Here is a 22,287-nt window from a genome sequence, read left to right as displayed (position 1 = left end):
GGGTTGTCTTCTATTGATTAGCTAGATTTTTGTTAATGGTTTTATCGAGAATTGGTTCCCAGACAGTAATTTTTAAACCTGACACCTGCATTTTTGTTGGTCACTGCAACAGCACAACAGAAAAAGCATCTCCTTAAAACGACTGAGCTGAATTCTGCAGTGCCATAGAGGTATTTCTTGGGTAAAACATCCCAATGACTATGGCCTGAACCCCACGAAGCGTATGAAGATTTTGCCCAAGTACAGACTTTGGCGGGATTAAGCCAAGTATGAGCCACACCAGCAATGGGTGAGCAACCGTTACTTGATGCTGTATAGTGCAGGGATTGTAATGATTATACATTTTCTAATCCTGCTTCCTTCTGGCAAAACAATAGATTTACTGTGACTTTATAGCTACTGAATGTCAATCAGTCAGGTTTCCATCACCAGCATTCCTCCCTCACCGCTGACACGTTGCTTCCACTTGGCCATAAGCCGCACACTAAACCCTTTCGTGCTGTGGAGTTTGATTTAGGCAGGAGGAACAGCCCAGCTCACGTGCCCGTCTTGCAAGCGCAGAGGGCTGCAGTTGAACATCTTGTTTTTTCATTTGCTATAGACATTTGTTCTTGCAGCTGACCATGTGCAGGACAATTTGCTCATGTTCCAGAAAAGGACAGCTGCACCACAAATTACCTTAAACCTCCTTGCTCCAGGGATTATCTGGGTACAGTGAAGTGTGTGTATCCTAGGGCAGGGGTCTTTTCTTACTATAAACAGAGTTATTAACCTCTTATTTACCAGAAATGTTTATAAACTCAGAAAAGGAGACAATTTTGATATCACTAGTCACTTTTTTTTGCTTTTTTTTTTTTTTTAATGGTCCATCAGCCTACACTTACAGGCTGGTTTCTTTGACTATTACTTTTAAAGTTTTCCCTCATGAATTACATCAGTTACTAGCTACTTGTACTTAGGGGACACTTCATGAGGCTGTGGGCACGCAAGACTGGGGACTCTAGCCTCTCTTGGCCACATTCCCCTTTTTGGATGCTGCTACAGTAACCTCTCAGAGGTCTTCCACCACCCTTACTGGGCAATCTCCACAGTTATGCCAAGCACCAGTCTTGGCTCTCAGCATACTTAATCTTGGCAGTCAGGAGCAGAAAGAGCATCATTAAAACTAAAGAGAATCCAAAGAAACATTTGCATCTCTAAATTCATAAGCATTACTTCAGCAACACTACAACTAAAGAAATAAATCTAAATGTGGGCAGTGAGAACTGTTACCAGCTGACCACTGTTCAGCATTCAGGTGAGGAACCAGTCAAGAGACTGGCAAAGACAAAGCTATTGATACAGGTCCAATGAGACTACCAACTTTTCACAAATTAAGTAATAATGAAGACGTATCTATATGGACCATCAAGACATAACAGCATTCTGGCTATTTTAAATTCATTCTTTCAGTCTTCTGTTTTTCTCCTTTTACGTTTTCCATTAACGCAAACACTTTCAATATAAAGAAGTTTTTTCCATGTGCTTCACATAAAAATGTTTAGCCTCCCCCTGGCTGAGATCAGTGTACCACCTCTAGACTTCTGCTTTAAAACCAATACCTGCACTTTGACACTGCAGCAAATTCTCTGTCCCTGCAAATAGCCTCCGAGAAGCCCTATCCATTTCCAACAGCAGAGGTCTTGGCTTACTCCCCTCAAAGTTCTTCCCTCTATTTAAAGCATCACAATAGATGAGAGGTTAACATATTTAGCACACACAAGCACACTTGTTTTATGAAACATCTATCTGCAAGTAATAAAGATACAGCAAGAATGACAGATCCAGAAAGGGAGCTTAATGGGACCCTTCAGAGTTCTTTATTTTAACATCAGCGATGCAAACATTTGTGCAACTAAAAATGTGTCTTCAGACTAACTTCAAACAGGAATGAAGTGGAAATTTCATGCATTATCTAACTCTTCATTTGCAACTGGATGCCAATTAAGAGGTTTGGAAACACATGTCAATCAAAAACCTGGACTATAAGAGATAACATGCAAATCAAAAAAAACACTGTGACCAATAACCGTTTCCTCAAAATCTTTTTTAAGAGTTACTGCTTTGTTAAGCACAGCTGTCCAGTTGCCACGGTACTCCAGCAGACATGCCATTCAGCATGTTTAATAGGCCTGATGGCAGTATACTCTCATCACCAGCAGTTAGCAGCCTACCTCATGGCTTCAGCACATCGCTTAGGACTAAACAAGGTGCAGCACTACCTTTCACTCTGGTTCCCAGCTACTATGCCAATTTGCAACAGGGAGGGGACCTGCCAACATGGCAGAAGGCACCACAAACCCAGAAGCCCTGACCCCTTTGTGGCGCTGCTGGCTTGATGGCAATTCTCAAATTATTTTTTTTTACAGTTTTCTCCTGAGTTGATCCAAAAGTCTTTCAAAATTTCTGTAAGCTGTAAAATTGAACATAAATTCATACCTGAGGCATCCCTCTTAGAGTGAATATTAATAAGTCAGACTTCTTAAAGACAGCTGGGATCTCATGTGTAGATCCAAGAAAGCACCAAATACAGGATATATTTAAGGAGTCATTTTTTATGTGCAGAAAAAACTCCAGCAATATCCTCAGCAAACTTAGAAATTAGATTCCAGCTGTCAAGGCAAAAAATAATAACAGCTTTTTTCTTGTTTGGTTGTTTTTTGTTAAAAAAAAGTTACTCAGCTTCTTACCTATGGAAAAAGCCCTGTAAAGTGGTTTCAATATTCTTAATCATAAGCTGCCCTGATAAAGGTACTATGACCCTCTATATTCAATAGATTTAGCAATGATTTAGATTTATGTCTAAAGCCAAACTGTTCCTAGATGCAGTAATTCTGTTTTTAATTTTTAGGCCACATTTATATTCACAATACTTGGTAGCAACAAGTCTGAGCTATTCACACATATCTGATAGTTTCAAGATCTTATATAATAAAAGTAAGGATATCACTATATATTAATTCATCAAATCTTTTGCAAGTACAAGCTGCAGCATCTTTCTAAGAAGTGTTCCCATTTGTTCCAAAACTTTCACTCTGATTCCAAGCAGCATTATCACTGTGATGCTTTTATCTAGCATGTATATTGTATTACACTTCTAGAAGTCAAGGGTCAGATATTGCTGGGAAAACTATGCAACACAAATTCCTGAAGTGTACAGCCCACAGCCACATCAAGACCAGTCTAAAAATAAGTCAATTTGCTCTGGTCCTGAAAGCAAAGTACCAACACCAGCTCCCTGAAACAATCTTCCTTCCACTGTTACCAAACAAGCCAGAATCACTATCTGTCAGAGAAAGAAATCCTGGAAGGAAGCACAAACCACTGCTGTTTGTTATCGTATTAAGTTATGAGCTTCAAGGGATATTTGAAAATAAAATGTCAGTGGTGCCTCTGAAATTAGATTCTCAGCCTGTTTTCATTTCATCACACACTGTCCTCCCTCTTAGCATCTGAGGCTGTCGGTAGTGTCTGTAGGCTACATATAAATCTCAGTCTTAAGAGATCACAAAAAACAATCTGTCAACCAAAGAGAACATAGACCAGATTATTATTTTTTTTAAAGAGACCAAGAAATGAACACATTTGTATTAGCATTCTTCACGTATTCATACGAGCTAGAGAAAAATCTCCAACTTTTCTCATCACTGCTTTCCACTACAGCTTTTAGAGAAGTCCAGGACACTGGGAGCTGCCAGCCCTGCTAGATGTGCTTTGTAACAGCTTCCTTTTTACTGGAAAGTGCGGAACACCAGTATCTTGTGACCTGGTGCACAGGTATCTGCCACCCTTATAAAGCCAACTGCTTCCTTCTACCAGCAGAGCAGAGCACATCTGCAAGCAGATCAGGCTGTATCCTGTTCTGTTTTTTTCCTTTTTAAGCTTCCTTCTCCTCAGTGAAGTTTTGTTGGTCTAACATGGATCAGCCATTATTTGTCCACCAAAAAAGGTCTAATCTTTACTGATATAGTACAAACAAGCATCTGGGGATGGGGATGAGAGTATCTGCAATCTGGCAGTCCTTTTCCTAGTGGGTCAGACAATTAGAAAAAAAAAGTAAACAACAAAAAAAAAAAGTAGTATCTTTATATTATAATGGATACATTTGAACTGGAATCAGTAGGGACACAAAAAATAGTGTACTTTGTACCATTCATTTTCAGACTAAGTGTTTCTGAACACTACGCTTAAAAAAAGACATGGTTCCACTAGTGCTAGAAATATTCACTGATCAGTTTTCCACAAGCCTGTGTGCTAGAAGAACCATGCATCTCGGGAAACAAGAGCATGAATTCTGTCAGCTGGAACATGTGACAGCATACTCTCGGTTTTCCTTGTCCCTCTGCTCCCCAAACAGCTGGCACAGACTCCCCTTTCCAGATATCTGTGTTTTCTTACAGGCTCCCAAAACCAGGGAGAGGGCTGGAATGCTCTCTCCTGCAAGACGGGAAAAGGCTGCATTTCTGCAGGGAACACAGCATTTCCTTCACCTGAGCCAGGAAGGGAGATGAGAGTTCAGTGGCTGCAGGGAAAAAACACTGTGCCTGAATGAGACTAGAAACCTAGTGACAGGAGTTTGGCTTCCTCAGAAAGTCTTACGGGGTGAGGAAGAGGGAGATGGAGGTGAATTTTTGAAATTTTTTTTTTTTCTTTCCTAAAGACTTTGGAGGCAAGAAGAACACAGTTTTCAACTGGGAAGCCAAAGAGCCTGAAGTTAATGCTTCAGGTGCATTTATTTCATTAATAGGCAGTTTCATATTTAGAGAGCAGAAGCTATAGGATGTATATTGACTTTTATTCCCAGGAAGGAGCCACACAGCATTATGATGTTGATAACCTGCACAGACAGGTACAGTGGAAAGCAGCGGTGGAGGCTCTTCAGATGTGTATCCACAGGGAGCAGAGTGTTCACAGGGTCCCCCACACTCCAAACGGAGCAGCCAACGGCAGAATTCACCCTTCTAATTTCCCTGTGGCCATAGCATCCACGTGATGCAGCAAAGCAGAAAAGATAGCACTTATCACTTCCAGCATAGCCGTTTGAAGACAGCCCTGAAGCATATCCTAAAGCCCATTTTGAAACACCTTTCGAAATGCAGTCACATTGCTGCTATGAGCTTCAGTCAGAACCCTCTTAACTATGGGGCCTTTATGCAAAGCATGTGAGATGCTGCCAGGCTGTTCAATGACAATAGGGCATCCCCAACTCTCACGGCATATCCAGCACATTTCAACAAGACAGATCAACTGAGGCTTATTCTCCACAGCTCTCTAAGAGTTAACAAATCAAAGCCCACACTTCCATAGTGTTAATTATATTGGTTTATTTTAAAACAATAAAATACACCCCACTTGCTTTTTATGCCCTTTTGGTTTTACCCAACATGGGTTAGTTAAGGAAAGAAGATAGCATTAGTGAACTGAGCAGCTGCAGGTTTTAAACAAATAAGGAACAAATCCAACCCAACTGGGATGCTTTTTCACCTACAGATATCAAATAAAGTGCTGGGGTTTTCTAAAGGATCCTTGGTTTTTATGTGGCAAATACAAAATGACAGCTGAACATCAGGAAAGCTGCACAGAGTAGATTATGGCTTTCCTGGCATCTTCTGTCAAGCTCCACACTGTCCTGTGACTGACCTACTACAAAGCATTTTAAACCACAGAAGATATTCCTACCTGTACAACATTTCTCAGCTTATATCTCCTTGCCATCATCAGGTCTAAAACAAAGATCCATTTTTAAGTGTCTAGACCCTCTGAAGAGGAAAAAAAAGAATAGGGTTGAAAGAGTTAAAGAGTTTATTGTGCTTTTACACATTTTAAGAGCTCATCTTTCAACAATGGCAGTAAAATCAGCATGTAGCCTTAATTTTCTATGGTTGAACCTTGAACGTGAATCATTATATTACAATGTACTTATTGATTTCAACAGGAAGAGGATTAAGCCCAGAAAATCAGGTTAGGAACCTGAAACGGGACTGAGGAAAATGGAATTTTTCTGGTACTAAACCCCTCTATGTTATGTAAAATACATTAGAATTTTAAATATGAGATTTGGCCATTTGGAAAATATTCTTAACATATCAAAACTCAGCAGAGATGTGACAAGATCAGTGAACTGAAAGTCTGGTTAGTAACTACCGCTTTAAATAAAAAAACCCCCTATTACTACACATATTATACAATAATACCTGATTTTACTTACTGGCACAGACAGACACATATAAAATAAAAGGTGTTTTAATGGAATTTTCAACAGGTATAAAGAGAAAACATCTGTGACCACTGAATGCTGCTTGTTGGCCACCAGTACCAGATTTCCATTGTGTGCATATATATAAAATGCACATTCAGAGTACACACAGTGTATATACACACAAGCACAACCAGAACATTAAATAAGTGCAACCATTTTCAGCTACCAGTTTATTGGAAGTACCTGCCTAATTAGTCACAGGTGCTGGCATTTGCTCCTGCCCCTCTCTCCACCACGACTTAATTTGCTGGAGAGCAAGTAACACATTTCAGCTGCACATCCATTAACCCTCCATACATTATTATTATTATTTGCTAGAGCTGGTGGCAGCACCCCTGCTAAATAATTTACCCAGAACTCTCCCTTGTAAAAATCCTGATTTTGGAAGTTTACAGTTTTACAAGTAAATAATTTGGACAGAAGTTTTTTGTAATGGACATACTCCTTTCTAAGTTTGCTGTGTGTGCTATTGAAGATCTCAGCTGAAACAGTTATTTGCTTGTCCCTACAATTAAGAGATATATATGTATGTGGAGTCGCTTGTCTGAAAGTTTTGAGTAATTATAAACTTTGGAACAGAAACATGCCAAGGACAAGCCTGAGCACAAAGATGGTCCCTTTAGCCTGCAAAAATTCACCTTGTTTGCTCAGGTATAGTTGTTTTCTCACAACCCACCTCAGCCACACTCTACCATCCTGCACCTCGTACATGCCAGCCGGACCATGAAGGAAAACTGCCTGAGAGGAAGAGAGGGAGATAGGCATGTTTGGGGCAGACAGAATAAGAGAAAGCTGGCAGTAACAAGGCAGGGTGCTCTGGTAATTGAAAGCTTTTTCATTAGCATCTGTATTGCCACAGCTTTCAGATACCCCACAAGGGAGATGACATAAAAAACTTAAAATAGAAAATATACCCTTTTATCCTATGTGTACATGACGGTGCAATGTGCCACTCTACCTTGTCTGTGCTTTTCTAATGCCTGCTGACAGTGGCAGTCCAGCCACCTGTGGACATGGCACACAGTTCTAGTAGATCCACTGCTTGCAGCAAGAGAACTCCAAAGTGGCTTGAATGCTGGTGCAGGCTGGCACCCTGGCAGTCCCCATGCACCTTTTATTCAAATGGTTAAGATGAAATTTTGCCCAAATTCCACATCCAACAAACATTTCTTAAAATGCTCTGGATAAGGATTTTAGCACACAGACAACATTAGTAACTTATTTTAAAGAGTATGCTGCAAACACCTTCAACTACTCTGAACTCCAAATGACCTGGTAACAACACTCTGTAAGCAATGAGCAAGCCACACGCTTCAGTGAGTAAGCATACAACTCATTGAAATGTCCAACTTCTCACAGATACTTAAAGCAGAATCATTCTCTGTGTCAGAGAAAAGGGAAATTAATTTGTTAAACTTCAGCAGGAGGTTAGGGATGCTGGTAACACACGGGTGAAAATCACTTCTGTTGTACTATCTCATGTTTATTTGAAGCAGTTTTGGGCAAACACATAAGGCCAATAAAATATTTTGGTCTGTGTGGGGAGGCTTGAAGCAGAATATGGAAGTATTGGAAGTGACAAACATTTCATCAAGCAAAAGGGAAAAAAAAAAAACAACCCACCAACGAACCAAAACTACACAAAAAACTACAACACAGCAAGGATGGGAAATTAATCCGAATTCAGAATCACAAGGCATCTCTCTCTCTCCACCTGCTCACCTCCCCAGCAGCCCCCAGCTACCTGCACACTGGTGCTGTTTGGTACCATCAGTGCTTTGATCTGCCCTCAGTGGATCACAGGTTCTTCTTTGTCACCACTGTGACTTGTGTACAGTTAACTGGCTTTCTACCAGCCCTCACACAAGGGTAGAAACAATTCTATTCACTTCCACTCCAGCAGTGCTTCACTGAAACTACAGATCAGGAGAAATAGATCTATGGCATACACATCGCCTTAAAAAACACACAACGGGGGATGGTGCAAGCCCAGAGAAAGCCATACAACCAGAGCATTCCAAGTCACAAGACAAATCCAAGATTTCTTGTTAAGCTGCAAATCTCATAAAAGATTAGATGGCATGAAGTTGTTTAGGGTAACCGTCAGTCTAAGGTAAACCTGGGCAAATACTTTAATTCTGTTTTCAGTAATTCCATTTTAATGGAGTTAATTGCATGGCTGCTTGGGAATAAGCTCTTTGCACTGAATTCGAAGGTAAAAAATTGCCTTATGGAAATAAACAAGCACTTCCGCCAGCCACTTCCACCAAGCAACTTTCTGAGTCTTTCCAAAGTAAGATTAACAATGTAACCAACAAGAAGGGTTCTTTGGATGTGGGCGCTCGGAGCGTAACATGACATGTTTCCAAATCCCTAAGGCACCATGTCTCTCCCAGGAGCTGACAGGATGTAGTACTGGAGGAACATCAGAGGCAGCAAGAGCCGCGAGCACCCCAGCACCTCTATGCTAGCTCCAACATAGCCAGAACACAGCAGGGAATGGGTGTGGATCAGGAGTGTTAACACCCAAGTTAGGACACCCATTGTCAAAACGGAGCTTAATGTAGAGAGATATTCAAGCTCCACAAAGGTATCAACAGGTTACATTCAGGGCATCTTGTCTTTGAGCACAGCTAGCACGCACTACCCACCAGAGCATGGCTTCCACTCAAGGTAAAAGGCAGCAATAATGGAGTTTGCTACCAATTATTCAGTCATGCATGAAGTGGAGCATCTGAAAAATGTTGCTGCATTCTGGAAACATCATGCTCTTATTTGATATTGCTGTATAAGCATTAAACTATTTTGTTTTAAAAGCCATGGTAAATTTATGAATGAAACTGTGGAAGAGGGATTTAATAAGAGATCCATAGCAAGTGTTCAGTGGTCTGGATGTTGCCTGCCACCAGGGTAGCATGAAATCATTTGATAATTAGACCATGGCCGCGCAGGATTAGCATACCATAAAAATATAGGGCTGCATTATTTTTATTTATATAACAGATGGATGTTTAAAAAGGTTGTGCATTTTTAACGAATGTAACGTCACGCCAGTGTTGACAGAAGATTTAGAAGTGCTACAATATGGCCAAATCTAAAGCCTAAAAATGCTACCTTCCCTTCCCCCCTCTCCTCCAGTTCATGGAGCCCAGAAACAAATGTGCAGTAGTGTTGTGAATTTCATTCCAGAGATCAGCTTAAGTACAGTATTTTTAGAGCACTAGATTATATTTTCTTTCATTTCATGTCCATTGTAGATAACTACAAGTCTCCTACTACATGAGAGCCCTATACTCCTCCTTTAGCCCCATGACAAACAGATAAGAGAAAAGGGAAACTACTACTGAAAAACATGGTAAAGTGCTAAACCTAAACTTTTTAAAGCAAATCAATATTTGCAAGATTTTCCTGGTTTGCAGAATACTTCTTATTTAAAAAAAAAATACAGGAGAGAGACCTGGTAATGAAGTACCAGTTCCCAAAACTGTAACATCACAAAATCACATTCTTGCATTAACTGTGATCTACAACTCTATTTTGGTGGGCAGCCCAAAGCTCCACAGCCAAGCTGTAACAGAGAATGAACCCTGTGGCCCCACACAGCCGCCACATCTCCATCACTGCCTACAGACAAATCCCAAACTGCAGCCCTGAGAAAGCAGGGACACAACCAGATATGAAGTAATTCTCAGAGCCAGACCCTTCATCAAACATCCCACAGGCATTTGCTAGGGAAAACAGCAGCAGTCTTCAGCCTCTGCCTTTTTGGCTTGCTCTGACCCTATTCTAGAATCACCAGGAAAACAGACGGCCAGTAGGAACTGAATACACATGGCAAACCTATATTAATACTACACCAAGGGCTGCACTCCAGCCCATTGCTATCAGCTTAACTAAAAAATATGTTGTTTTTCCTCCATTATCAAGGGAGGTTTTTTTCCCCCCTGCTCCCTCTCTAATGCTGAAAGTCACAACAGGCCCCTTAGGTAGTGATTCCCTGTATAACAACATCATCAGTCCAATTATTTTTTCTCAAAAATCTCATCCCTTATGTCCTTTCTCCCCCTCCTCCAAAGGGGAAGAGAAAACAATGAGGGTCAGGATCTAAAATACTGATACTCCAGCAAAGTACTTGAAAATAAGGAGGTTGCCAGAAAACCATTTTTAACATTTTCGGGATTTTAACCAAAAGAGTGTGGGGTTTTCCCCCACTACTTAAAGTTATCCCAAGCAGATACAATAGGCATTTATTTAAGCCAGCCCTTTTGTTAGCCCCAATTTTCTTCAAAACAGTTTTCATATGGAGTACTTGGGAGTTCCAGGAAAATATAAAGCAGGAGTGCAATATGAACTGGTTCTCCTTTCTCCACAGGGTTGGTCCCGCCCCAGGTGATACCACTGCAATCCTGTCAGATTGGCAGTGGAAAAATCCTTTTAAACAACTACTATTTTAAACAATAGTGCTGGGAGAGGCCAAGGGGATTTCCAGGTATAGATCTTAAAAGAAGTTGAGGTGAGGAGAAGCTTTCTACCAAACCAAGCATAAACACTGCATCAGCAAAATCTCCTTCCAGTGCACTCTAGCTGCCTGTGCAACACGGCCTTAAAAGAGGGTTATGGTGACCCTGTGTGTAACAATAAATAATACCAATAGCTAGGGCCTATTCCTCTCCCATAAACTGAAAACAACTTAACTGTGAAGCTGTGTGTTCCTCACATCCAATTGACCTGTGAAATTAATTGCGAGCAAATATCATCGAAATATTTTTTTTATGATTCATAAGAGATGGGAGATTTTGCTGTTACAGTGTTGGACAGCCCATTGGTATATTTGCTTCAAAATGCAAGTTTTGCATGCAGAGTTCTAAACCACCTTTCTTATTCAAAAACACTTTCCCCTTCTTGCAGCTTCCTGAGAAGCAAGAGGTTGGAAGGACAATGCTGGACTATACAAGCTACCATTCCAATACAAAATTATGATCTTCATGTGCTACTGACTGGGTTATCAAGTAACCTCTAATCAGTCCAGCAATATTTAACAAGGATGTTTTGCTTTAGCAAGCATGATCACTAAACAAAGTGATAGTGATACAGCTAACTTCTGCTGCCCACCAAAGTAGCTTTGCTTGGGGGGAGGGGTGGGCTGGGAGGGGGCTGGGAGCAGGGATCTGAAGAAATATAGCAGCCACCTTCTGATAGGAAATGGAGGAGCACATTATTAGTGATGGTCCTGTTTTACAATCAAAGGACACCACCCTGCATACAGTCAGGTTAGAGATCAGGCCTACTAGCCACATTGGTGCCCTCACCTCAGAAGGTTCTCCTCTGCTTTTTCCCTTACTTAGTAAAAAAATACATCAATGTGGTGCTCAATAGGGAATACGGTCCAGAAGAGACAGTTGGGGGATTAAGAAAGAGATCAAGAACAGGCATACTCTCAATATTAGACATTACTCCAGCTATTCTTCCTTTGATATTTCATGCTTAAGATCAGACTTTTACATTATTAATCAAAAACAAATTTTATTAAAGTGCTCTGCTATAATTTTTTTCTTTCCAATCTTCTACTACACAAGGCACATACTGGACAAATCTCACATATTCAATTCATTAACTAATATCAGTCTGAAGAAAAACCAAACAACAAATCTGATGTTCTTTTCAAGTATATCAACTGAGGTCAGAATCTGCTCCTGGGCAATCATATTAAAATAATTAAAAAAAAAAAAAAGCCAGTCAGGAAAGGCCTGTGTACTGAAAAGCCTCTCTGCTGCCTCAAGCTCAATTCTAGATACTTTAAAGAGCTAAAGCACAAAGATGTTTCATAGTTGGGTTTCATAACTCTTTGAAGAACTGCATTACCTTAAAGATCTTGGAAGCCAAAAGCTTAGAAAGCAAGATCATAAGTCACCTGCAAGACTCAAGCCAACACCTACACAACAAAAAGTCTGTAATACAGAAGTATTTTAAAATTCACTCACCTTATAGGTCTTTTCCAGCTAATATAACACGTTGTCATGGTGATAAACGTATCACATATTTCCAAATTCAGTTCTGCTTTTCCATCTTGAAGATGTAGCTGGTGGCAAGGTTTTTCTTCAGCTCTAGAGATACAGGCAGAGTTTAGATATAGCTGTCATATGAAATGAGTATACTTTAAGACATACAGGAAAAAAATGTACAAGACAAATTAAATTACATTGTTTCACGCAAATCAAATATTACCATTAATCACCTCCTATGAGGAGATCAGATAAATATGCCATATACAGTATCAGAGTAGGTGACACTTGATCCTGTTGATTTACCTTTAACCTTTACAGGTGAATTTCATTCCAACTAATTTAACAGCCTAAAACCGAGGTGCCTAACCAAATCTTGCCATCCAGGTTCTCTCTATGGTGAAAAGGAAAGATGATACATCTGGAGGATGATTTATCACATCCGTCTTAGACACTTATTTTAGGATAGGACGAATCACTCTCTGGGTGCATCTCTCTTTCTTTGGTGATGAATGGAGCCTAGATATCTGAATTAACTCAGATGTCCATGTTTTAAATACTTAAAGTGAGCTGACATCATGATCAAAGCCTTGGTCAAAAGTCCATACAGAAAGCAGACCTGAGGGGTGATAGTCTGTCAGGTGCTATTTCCAAAGAGGTTAGATGTCTTCATCACACTGAGAGGGAATTTTTCCAAGAAATTCACCATCTGCATAGCAGCTGTTACCTTATTTTGTTTATTCATGGCTAGCCACTTGCACAGGGGAAAAAAGATGATGGTGTGGGCAGAGAGAAGAGTGAAGATGAAATTTTGGGGATTATTTTGGTCTGACTTCATGGACAGCATATTTGAGAGGCCATCTGAGGAGATGCAGGTTATTTAACTTGTGACTAATAGTTTGCATTAAACTGCAGACCAACAAATGTCAATAGTTCAGATTAATCTGCCAGACCACCAGCAGCACTATCACTAATTAGAGGAAGCATTACTCAGGAGGTTGTTATCCTGAGACCAGATCGAATCACAGAATCATTTAGGTTGGAAGAGACATTTGAGATCGCCAAGTTAAACCATTAACCCAGGGCTGTGAAGTCTACCACTAAACCATGTCCCTAAGCACCACATCTATGCATTTTCTAAACACTTCCAGGGATGGTGATTCCACCACCTCCCTGGGCAGCCTGTTCCAATGCTTCATCACCCCTTCAGTGCAGAATTTTTTCCTAATATCCAATCTAAACCTTCCTTGATGCAACTTGAGGCTGTTTCCGCTTGTCATCTGGGAGAAGAGACTGACCCCCACTTGCCTATAACCTCCTTTCTGGTAGTTGCAAAGAGCAATAAGATCCCCCCGAGCCTCCTCCTCTCTAGACCAAACCACCCCATCATATACCAATAACCCAGACAGCGAGAGTTTAGATAGCACAACTGATACCATTACATTCCTTTTTAAAGGCCTTTCTTAATGGCCAATATCCATCATACTCAAGGCTCCAGCTGCCAAATCATTTATGTTTTCCTGCAAATCATGTCTGAGTAAGCTTGCTGGAGATAATGCAAGTAAAGTGTTTTTTAAAGGAGATAACAACGACCAATCAGCACCATAACAAACAAGCAATGTTTCCATACTCAAATCACTAAATATTTTATTCAAAGATGGAGAACAATCAAGCACCGGAAAGATTTTCAAGCCCAGTTCTAACAAGATACAATCCTATGATGCTTCTGTACCTCCATTAGGAATCACTTCTGTGGAGTAACTCCACATATCGTAGAATCATTTAGACCGAAGAAGACCTTCGAGATCAAGTACAACCATAAACCTAACACTGACAAGTCTACCACTAAACCATGTCACTAAGTGCCACGTCTACGTGTTTTTTAAATACCTCCAGGAATGGGGTTTCAACCACTTTCCTGGGCAACCTGTTCCAGTGCTTGACAACTCTTCCAGCGAAGAAATTTTTCCTAACAGGTAGTCTAAACCTTCTCTGGCATTCACCCTGCATAACTTCGCAACATCCTTGTAGTCCTCCAGAGTTGCCTGCTCCTTCTTCCAACAGTCATATACTCTCCTTTTTTCCCCCCAAGTTCCAGCCAAGGCTCCGTTCAGCCAGGCCAGACTTCTTCTCTACCAGCTCGTGTTTTGGCACATGGGGATGGCCTGTTCCTGCACCTTTAGGACTTCTTGAAGAATGCCCAGCCTTTTTAGACACCTTTGCCCTTCAGGGCTGCTTCCCAAGGGACTCCGTCAACCAGGCTTTTAAACAGGCCAAGGTTGGCCCCGTGGAAGTCCAAAGTAGTGATTCTACTGACCACCCTCCTCACTGTTCTGAGAATTGAAAACTCCATGATCACTATGCCTAAGATGTCCTCCAACCGCCAGTCCTTCCCTGTTTGTAAACAGCAGGTCCAGCAAGGCAACTCCCCTGGTTGGCTCACTGACCAGCTGTGTCCAGAAGTTATTTTACACACACTCCAGGAACCTCCTAGGTGGTTTCCTCTCCACTGACTTGTATTTCCAGGGAACATCCAGCAGGCTGAAGTCCCCACGGGAGCAAGGGCGAATACATGCAAACACATGAGGGGAACATGGCCCTCAAAGGTGGAGTAAAGTTTTGAAACTTGAGAAGAAATGTAACAGGCCTCATTTTCAAGAGAGTCAGGGTTTCAGACCATAGCATTTTCATTCACTTAAACGAGTTATTTACTGTGATGTTAGAGATCAAGAAGAAAACTATTCCTGCCCACTTTTACCATAGGCCTATTTTCTGGCGCCCCTCTCCCCACTACTCAGTCTCTCATCTTCTGAAGAGGATTTTTCAAATTTGGTTTCTTTTATTGAGGATAAACAACTTCAGAACACACTCAGCCCTACAGAGCAGCAGCCATCAAACATCTGCCAGAAAACCAACAGCATTTGTTTGTTTGGAGGAATCACCTGAGCACCATTTTTTAATTTGATTTAAATTAATCAGCCTCTAGAAGTCCATTTCTGCAGATAGCCTTGAAGCCACAAAAGACAGGAAAATAAAGAGAACATTAATAACTGTGCTTTCCCCTAGCCCCCACCCCAGTTCCACATTCACAGGGGTGAGGTGGGCCAGCCAGGACCCCTCTCCCAGCAGGGCCCGAGGAGCTAACTCAATAAGGTTGCACAAACACAAAGGTTTCTAAGACCACCAGCATTTTTATTTCTTTCTTTACTTCTTTCACCACTTGGAAGTCAGCTTTTACAGGCTACAAGATAACCTTTTCAAACCTTTCTCATAACCACACCGAGATAGGCATGAGGGAAAGATTAAACACCTCTGCCAGAGCCCCCAAGGCCACACACTTCCCACCTCTCATTTTAAAGCCCGCACGCCCTGTTCGAACCGGCCATTCCTCTCTTCTAAAGTAAAGCTGAGGAAAACTGCACTCACCACATGCTCGCAGTGCCTCCTCCATACTGCTTTTTACCCAGTGCCTCCGCTGCCTCGCAGGAACAGGCTCCAGGTGATGCCCACCGGTTTGTCAGAGAGAGGGAGGGGCAGCCTCCTCTCAGGTCCGCAGCCCCCCTGAGGGGCGGCCTCTCCTAAAACGCTGCAGCCCCCTGAGGGGAGACCTCTCCTCAGGCCCCGAAGCCCCCCTCCAGTCCTACAGCCCCCCGAGGGGCGGCCTCCCCTCAGGCCCTGCAGCCCCCCGAGGGGCAGCCCCTCCTCAGCCCCGCAGCCCCTTGAGGGACGGCAGGCGCGGCGCAGCTGCCCCTCCCGCGCAGCCCCCTCCCTGTGAGGAAGCAAGGCCTCCACGCCTGAGGGGGCTCCGCAAAACACTCTCCGGTATCTGGTAGACAGGATGCTTTTTTGTTCTCTTCTGCCACTAAAACCAGGGGTTTTTGTTGTTTTTCTTTCAGGTCCCTACAAAATACTGTTCTACAAAGTACTACAAGAAATGTTGATCGAACTCTGTGAAGGATCCAGTCGCGATTTTGGTCAGAACTATGCGGTGCTGCTGCAACAGAGCAGCCCCAGCAGTGGAGCCGGGCCTGGCAGCAGCGGTTGTAGTTTCCCACCAGCAACTTGTTTGATGTGCTGAATGCAGGATGTAACTTTTGCCGCAATAAGAACTTGCATAAAGGCTCCAGTATTTCATCAGCTCGAAGTGCATATACACCTTTACGGGTAACAGACACAAAGTTGTGATGGTAAAATGCATGTAATTCTAAAAAGTGTGGATTCAGTGTTGAATACCCTTCCCCTTACACCAATCCAATCAAGCAAAAGACAACTTGGTAAAAAGAAAATAAAGTTGTTTTAGGACTCCGATGTTGTCGCAGTCCAAGTGCCCCTGAGTGTAGGGTCTCGGGCAACCAGAGCTCACTGGGGTCCCTCCGGCCTCCAAAGACAGGGGAGTACAAGTAAAGCAAAATCTTTTTCCAGCTGAGCTGCTTTGTGCAAACACAGCAAAAGGTAAATACACGTAAGGGCCCACACATTGCTTTGAACTAACCACAAACAGACATGCTAAGCATCCGTGAAGGAATTTGACACAGAGGCAGGGATAAAAGTAGCTTCTCCTGCCAAGCCGTAAGCAGTTTGGATCTTTCACTTTGTCCCAGCGTAAGCCTAATGTTTACAGAATCAGAAGTAGGGACTTAACAAGACATTTATTATTTTACTCCTGAAGTAGAAGCCACAGCAGTGTGTGATTACAGTTACTGGGTATGCTACAGTCTGCTTTCTACTGAAAGTATTTTTATATTAATATAGTATATTATATTTCACTGCCAGTATTAAGTTTGCTTTTCAACCACGAGCTGGAAGTTTGGATCTAGAATGTTCTTCAGAATAACTGCCTTGTGCTGCTGGAAGCAATGAGTGCTTTGCTGTTAGCTCAAGCAGTAAGAGGAGCATGCCACAGCCGAGGGAAGCAGGGCGGCTGGCCTAATTCCTGCTTTAATTTTGTCCCTCACATTGGTGGTTGGCACTTCACAGCAGACATCATCTTGCTCAAGAGCATAAGAAACAGCTCTTGTTATTAATTCCAACCCTCCAGGATGGCATCCGCCAGTCAGTACTAAGGGAGGCTGAACTTCACTTTTACAAATGCCAAAGCTTGAATTTTAGGCACTTGGGTTCAAGGATTTAGCTCTGCTCAGCATCTTGTAAACAGCACTTTTTCTCTGCTCCTCAATCCATGGTTTTCCAAAGGATAAAATCCTTCCAAACTCAGTCCTTTCTTACTACTCAGAGGATGGCTTTGAACAAGGAACATGTCTTACTATAAGAGTAGGGACTACATAGTACAGTTCGATCTGAATGACTTACCTGGCCCTAAGTACAAAGGGATAATCATTACTACACAACTATATTATAACAAAATGCCTACGCTTACTCAAAACACAGTCTACTCATTGCAGTCAATCCTGAAGGACATTGTAGAAAAAGCTGCAGAAATTTATCCTTCTTTTTCTCCCTGTTTTTCCAGAACAAACAGCCTGACAGTGTCAAAAATGTGCTGTTATACTTTGATGAGCAACAGTTTCCCAATTTTTGTTTTAAATAAAGCGATGTAGTTGAATTTTACATTTCTGAGGATGAAAGTGAACTGTGATGGAATCAGAAAAAGATGTAGATTTTCAAAAATCCATACACAGATCTTCCTTAATGTAGTATTAGATCATTAGTACTAGTGATAACAGCAAGTCCAAAAATTAACAAAAGGCACTGCTGAAAAAGAAATTGGTAAATACAGTGTTAAATCACATGATAGTAAGCTGCTGTAACAACGATAGCAAAATTAATTGTAACAAAATAAGACTTCCTGTTGTTTATTAGATATTGTAAGAATGAAATGTACAGTATACAAAATTAATATTAAAAAGTTCATGATTGATTTTAACAACATATTTTTCTTGGGATCAACTGCAGACAAGCAGCTTTTTAAGAAGTTATGCTGAGATCTATTTTCTATTACAGGATCTCAAGTGTATCGCTATGTGCTATCTACATTTTTAATCTACAAATGAAAGCTACTAAATTTTTGATGAATCGTGGTGGCATTTGTTGGAAAAGAATAGTACAGCAACATTAGCTTAGAGGAGAAAAAAATTAGTTCATTACAACAAAATGTTAATTGTTCAAGTTCATAAGCAAAATTGCTTTTGAAATTTCAAACCTTACAATTGTACATTTTCAATATCAAACACCTGCCGGAAGAGGTTACATTCTACTATACTGGTGACAAAGATTTTCAGCTTTTTCTTTTAGACGGATACATAATCCTGGTTTTCTTGTTGCTAATGAATTTGCACATCTTTAGTGTTAAACAAAGTTCATTCTCCTAAAGAAACAGTTTAAGTGCAGTGCATTTCATAAGCAGAATGTTTTCATTTAAGGTGTATCTATATAAAGGAATATAAAATGGTTTTCGTTTGTTAAATCTCTGTATTTTCAGTTTACATCACATTGTTTAGCAGATAGATAAACTACTAATGACTAATCTAGACAGCCTAAAAACAGTCTATTTTTTCCATACATTAAATGTTTGCCATAATGCTTTTCACTACAATATAAAATACATGAGAAAAATTGAAATTATTACCAGGGAATATTACATACAGTTATCTGTATTGGCAAAGCTTCCCTGATTAAAAAAAAAAATAAAATATATATATTTAATGTAATTTCTCATACGTGCTCTACTTTGCAATAGGAATACAATTTAAACTGAAAATTCTTCTCATCTTGTCCAAACAATTTTTAATAGACACTGAATGTATTTGCCCAATTGAAATGCTTTCAAAATAGTGAACTGCTGTCAATGATTTTTCAGCAGGAATGGGTGCCTGAGCACCCATATTTTGCCAGAGCAAAATAGTGTTCTTTCTCTTGAGGTGTTGCTAATGTGAATCACATTTTAAGTTGGCACATATGATAAGAACTATTAAAACAAGCCCTGTGAATGAACACGAAGACAAATCACAACACAAATGATGCAAAGCCATTTTAGAAGAGTCCAAAAATATTTTTACTCTTTTATCTTTTAGCATTAAACCGGTAAAATTCAGTGGATTGGATGCTGTAGATTACCAATCAATAAAGTATTCAAATTAGCTTATGCTGAGAACAGCTGGGCTTGCTGTTTTCTTTCCTTGTATGCTTTTTTTGTTTGTTTTTGTTTTTTTAAGACCATTGGCAAGAACAATCTGTAGGCTCCTGGATTGAATAGCTGACCCAGGTTGAATTACTGGTGCAATACAATTGCACAGTTCGTTTCTGCAGACCAAGTTCCCTACAGCATTTGCAGAATCTGGCGTATGTGTTGATGTTGTAGTTGTAAATGCTTGCAGATGGGCACTTTCCATCACACGAAACAATGTTCACCTGGTAACAAACATGAAGCACAATCAGTAAATTGAAGCAGCTGGTAAATAAAGTTAGTTCTCAAGAAAGTCCAAAGACACTAGGCAACCAAATCCAATGGCAAAGCAATGAAAAATTTTGCAGGTATTGTCCCTAGCCCCTTACGAAATCCCACTATGCCCGAGTAATAAACTGAAGTATGCTGCCCAAATAGGTCTCAATTTTTATTTTACTGAGATTAATGATGAATTTCCTGTCAATTTTCAGTAACAAGATATTTTGGCTATTAACAGACACAAAGGAACAATTTCAGTTTTGAATTTTAACATATGCATAACAACCTTGGCTTGCACATAGCACTAAATGTTCTGTCCACAACTCTCTACAGTATTAATTTCAGTGATACACTGATGCAGGGTTGCTATACTGGTATCAGTAAGGAGAAATATGAAGAATCAATCCTTTGGAAAGCCAAGGGGAATTATTACTAATGACACCAAAACTGTAATACATACTGTAACAGAAAGAGCCATATAAACTGATAATTTCTTCAAGTTTAATAGTCAGGATTTGCATTTGTGTTCAATGAGACACTGAGACTAAATTTCCTGGCTGCTTAACAGTTTACTCTACAAAATATACTCTGAGAGTCATTTTAGAGGTTACAGCTGTTTCCCTATAGTTTTTTATTACAGCTTTTCCAGACGCTTTTACACATCTCACATGAGATGTCTGTCTGCACCCTTGCTGAGGCTCACACTGCCTTACCACACTGCAGGACACCATTGGTGTCCTACTACAGTAAATCCTTCAGTAGACACACAGAGAGTGCCTCATTCTTCCTACACATTTCACAGTATGCTGATGCTGCTGTCTAGAAAAACCACTTCAGGACCCAAGATTCCTTTCTTCATGAAGTTGGCATTTAAATACTCTCCCTAGACAGATGGAAAACTAACACTTCTGCAGTTGTTTTAATTGTAGTATATCACTGGCGAGATTCAGTTATGTCAAAATTAATTTGCATATCATAATTGCAATATAGAGTGAACCAAGACCTTGGATTTGCACTAAATCAGCATGTGCCTAAATGCATACAGAAGCAGGAGTTGCATCCCTCTTTTTCTTATTATTTGAAAAGATGATTGCTGAGAACGTAGGGAAACATTAAAACATTGCTATGAAACACAGAATCCTCTGTCTTGGTGAGAGAGAGATGCAGACAATAGCCTTGTAAAATTTGTGTTCTCTTTCTTCCTTCTCTTCATTTCTCATAATTTTTCCCTTCTATTAAAAGAATTTGTGATATTTACTTACTGGTGTGTTACTCCTGCAGTCATTCTTGCGGATAGTCATCCTAACAGTCACCTTTTTACAGAATTTTCCATCTTCCTTACCTGAAAAATGGGCATTGATTGAAAAATATCAGCTCAAAATTCTAAATGCTTCAGAAACAAGAACATTCCTGAACATTTTATGGGGTCAAGAGACAAAAAGAAGAAAATCCCCAATATGTCATTGCATACACAAAACTTTGGCAAAGTGACATCAGCTATGCATTGTGTTGCTTTTAAAACTATTCTATTTCATGCATTAAAGCATCTGTCTCCTTATGTCTTCAATAACAGTTATAGAAGGTTCATTCTTTACTCAGAAGCCTTTTAAGGGTAAGTGAACTGTCTTTCAAAAAATTCTGTAAAACTGATCATCCGTTCCTGTGAGAAGGCTTGTTATAACCACATTAAATGGATTTTCTATGAAATAACTAACAAACTTTAATAGCAGCAATTGCATTCCAGTGGGGTAAGCAATGTTTAAAATTAACACTTAACAGCAGAATCTAACAAAGAATAAAGCTTTAGTGGGCTTTAGATTTCTGTATCTTTTTATTAAATAAGAAAAAGAACACCAGTTAACAAATTAAATTTTTTATTTATATTTTTGTTAGTGTTATTTCCACAATTTTTCTCACAGAAGTATGTACAAAGTATAAAGGTGAAATAAAAAAAGATAAAAAGAAATCATGAAATGAAATGAGGAGTTAAACAATTTAAGAAAGGAATTCTGATCATTTGAAGAAAAGCAAAGTTGTTCAGTATAAAGTTGAGTTGTTAGAGATCAGAAAGCACGGTATCTTCTTATGATGATCTTCTCTATGCTGAAGAAACCACATCACATTGCAGATCTGTAAGAGAAATGAACAGTGTATTCCATTATAACAGCTTCCACAGTTGCACAGCAGATTTTACACACCATGATGCAGTCCCACATGACTCTCCACTTACAGGGCTGCCTTTTCTTTCAGGCAAGAAATCCAAAGATGTTGGCAAAAGACAAATACTGTTAGCTCCAGAAAGGCAAGGGCAATGAAAGACTCATTGGTTTGACTGTACCTAATACTGCACTGCGACAGAGGTTTATTACATCTTTATGTGCAATGTCCAGTTCCCTGCTTTAATCACTGTCAAATCAGGTAATACTGCCTCTCAAACAGAAATATTTTTTAGGTTGTTTTATGGGTGTTTTTTAAACATATAAGCCTGCTACTGTTTCTAGACATAGCAGAGGTGTCTAGAATATGAAAGAAAGGACAGCAACAAATCTTCTTAGAAGCAAATAAAAATCTACAATCGCAGATTA

The 22,287-nt window shown here is 40.2% G+C and overlaps 1 protein-coding gene across 3 annotated transcripts in view; it reads right to left on the bottom strand.

Moving 5' to 3' along the window:
* Positions 1–15,966: 15,966 nt before the first annotated feature.
* Positions 15,967–22,287, bottom strand: part of OTOG (otogelin) — a 98,021-nt gene continuing 91,700 nt past the window's right edge. For 2 of the 3 annotated variants that reach the window (XM_080405466.1, XM_080405465.1), the window contains 2 exons: positions 20,965–21,044; positions 15,967–19,668 (listed from right to left, as the gene is read on the bottom strand). In XM_080405466.1, the coding sequence (XP_080261592.1) occupies positions 19,468–19,668; positions 20,965–21,044 (281 nt within the window). In that variant the 3' untranslated portion in view covers positions 15,967–19,467. Of the gene's footprint in view, positions 19,669–20,953; positions 21,833–22,287 lie in introns of those variants that run through there. The other variant, XR_013930883.1, reaches the window with a different exon arrangement.

Source organism: Falco punctatus, assembly GCF_963210335.1.
Source record: "Falco punctatus genome assembly, chromosome: 10".
In the NCBI taxonomy this organism is placed as follows: Eukaryota; Metazoa; Chordata; class Aves; order Falconiformes; family Falconidae; genus Falco; species Falco punctatus.
The sequence above is the reverse complement of the archived record's forward strand: the minus strand, read 5'-3'. Positions and strand labels throughout refer to the sequence as shown.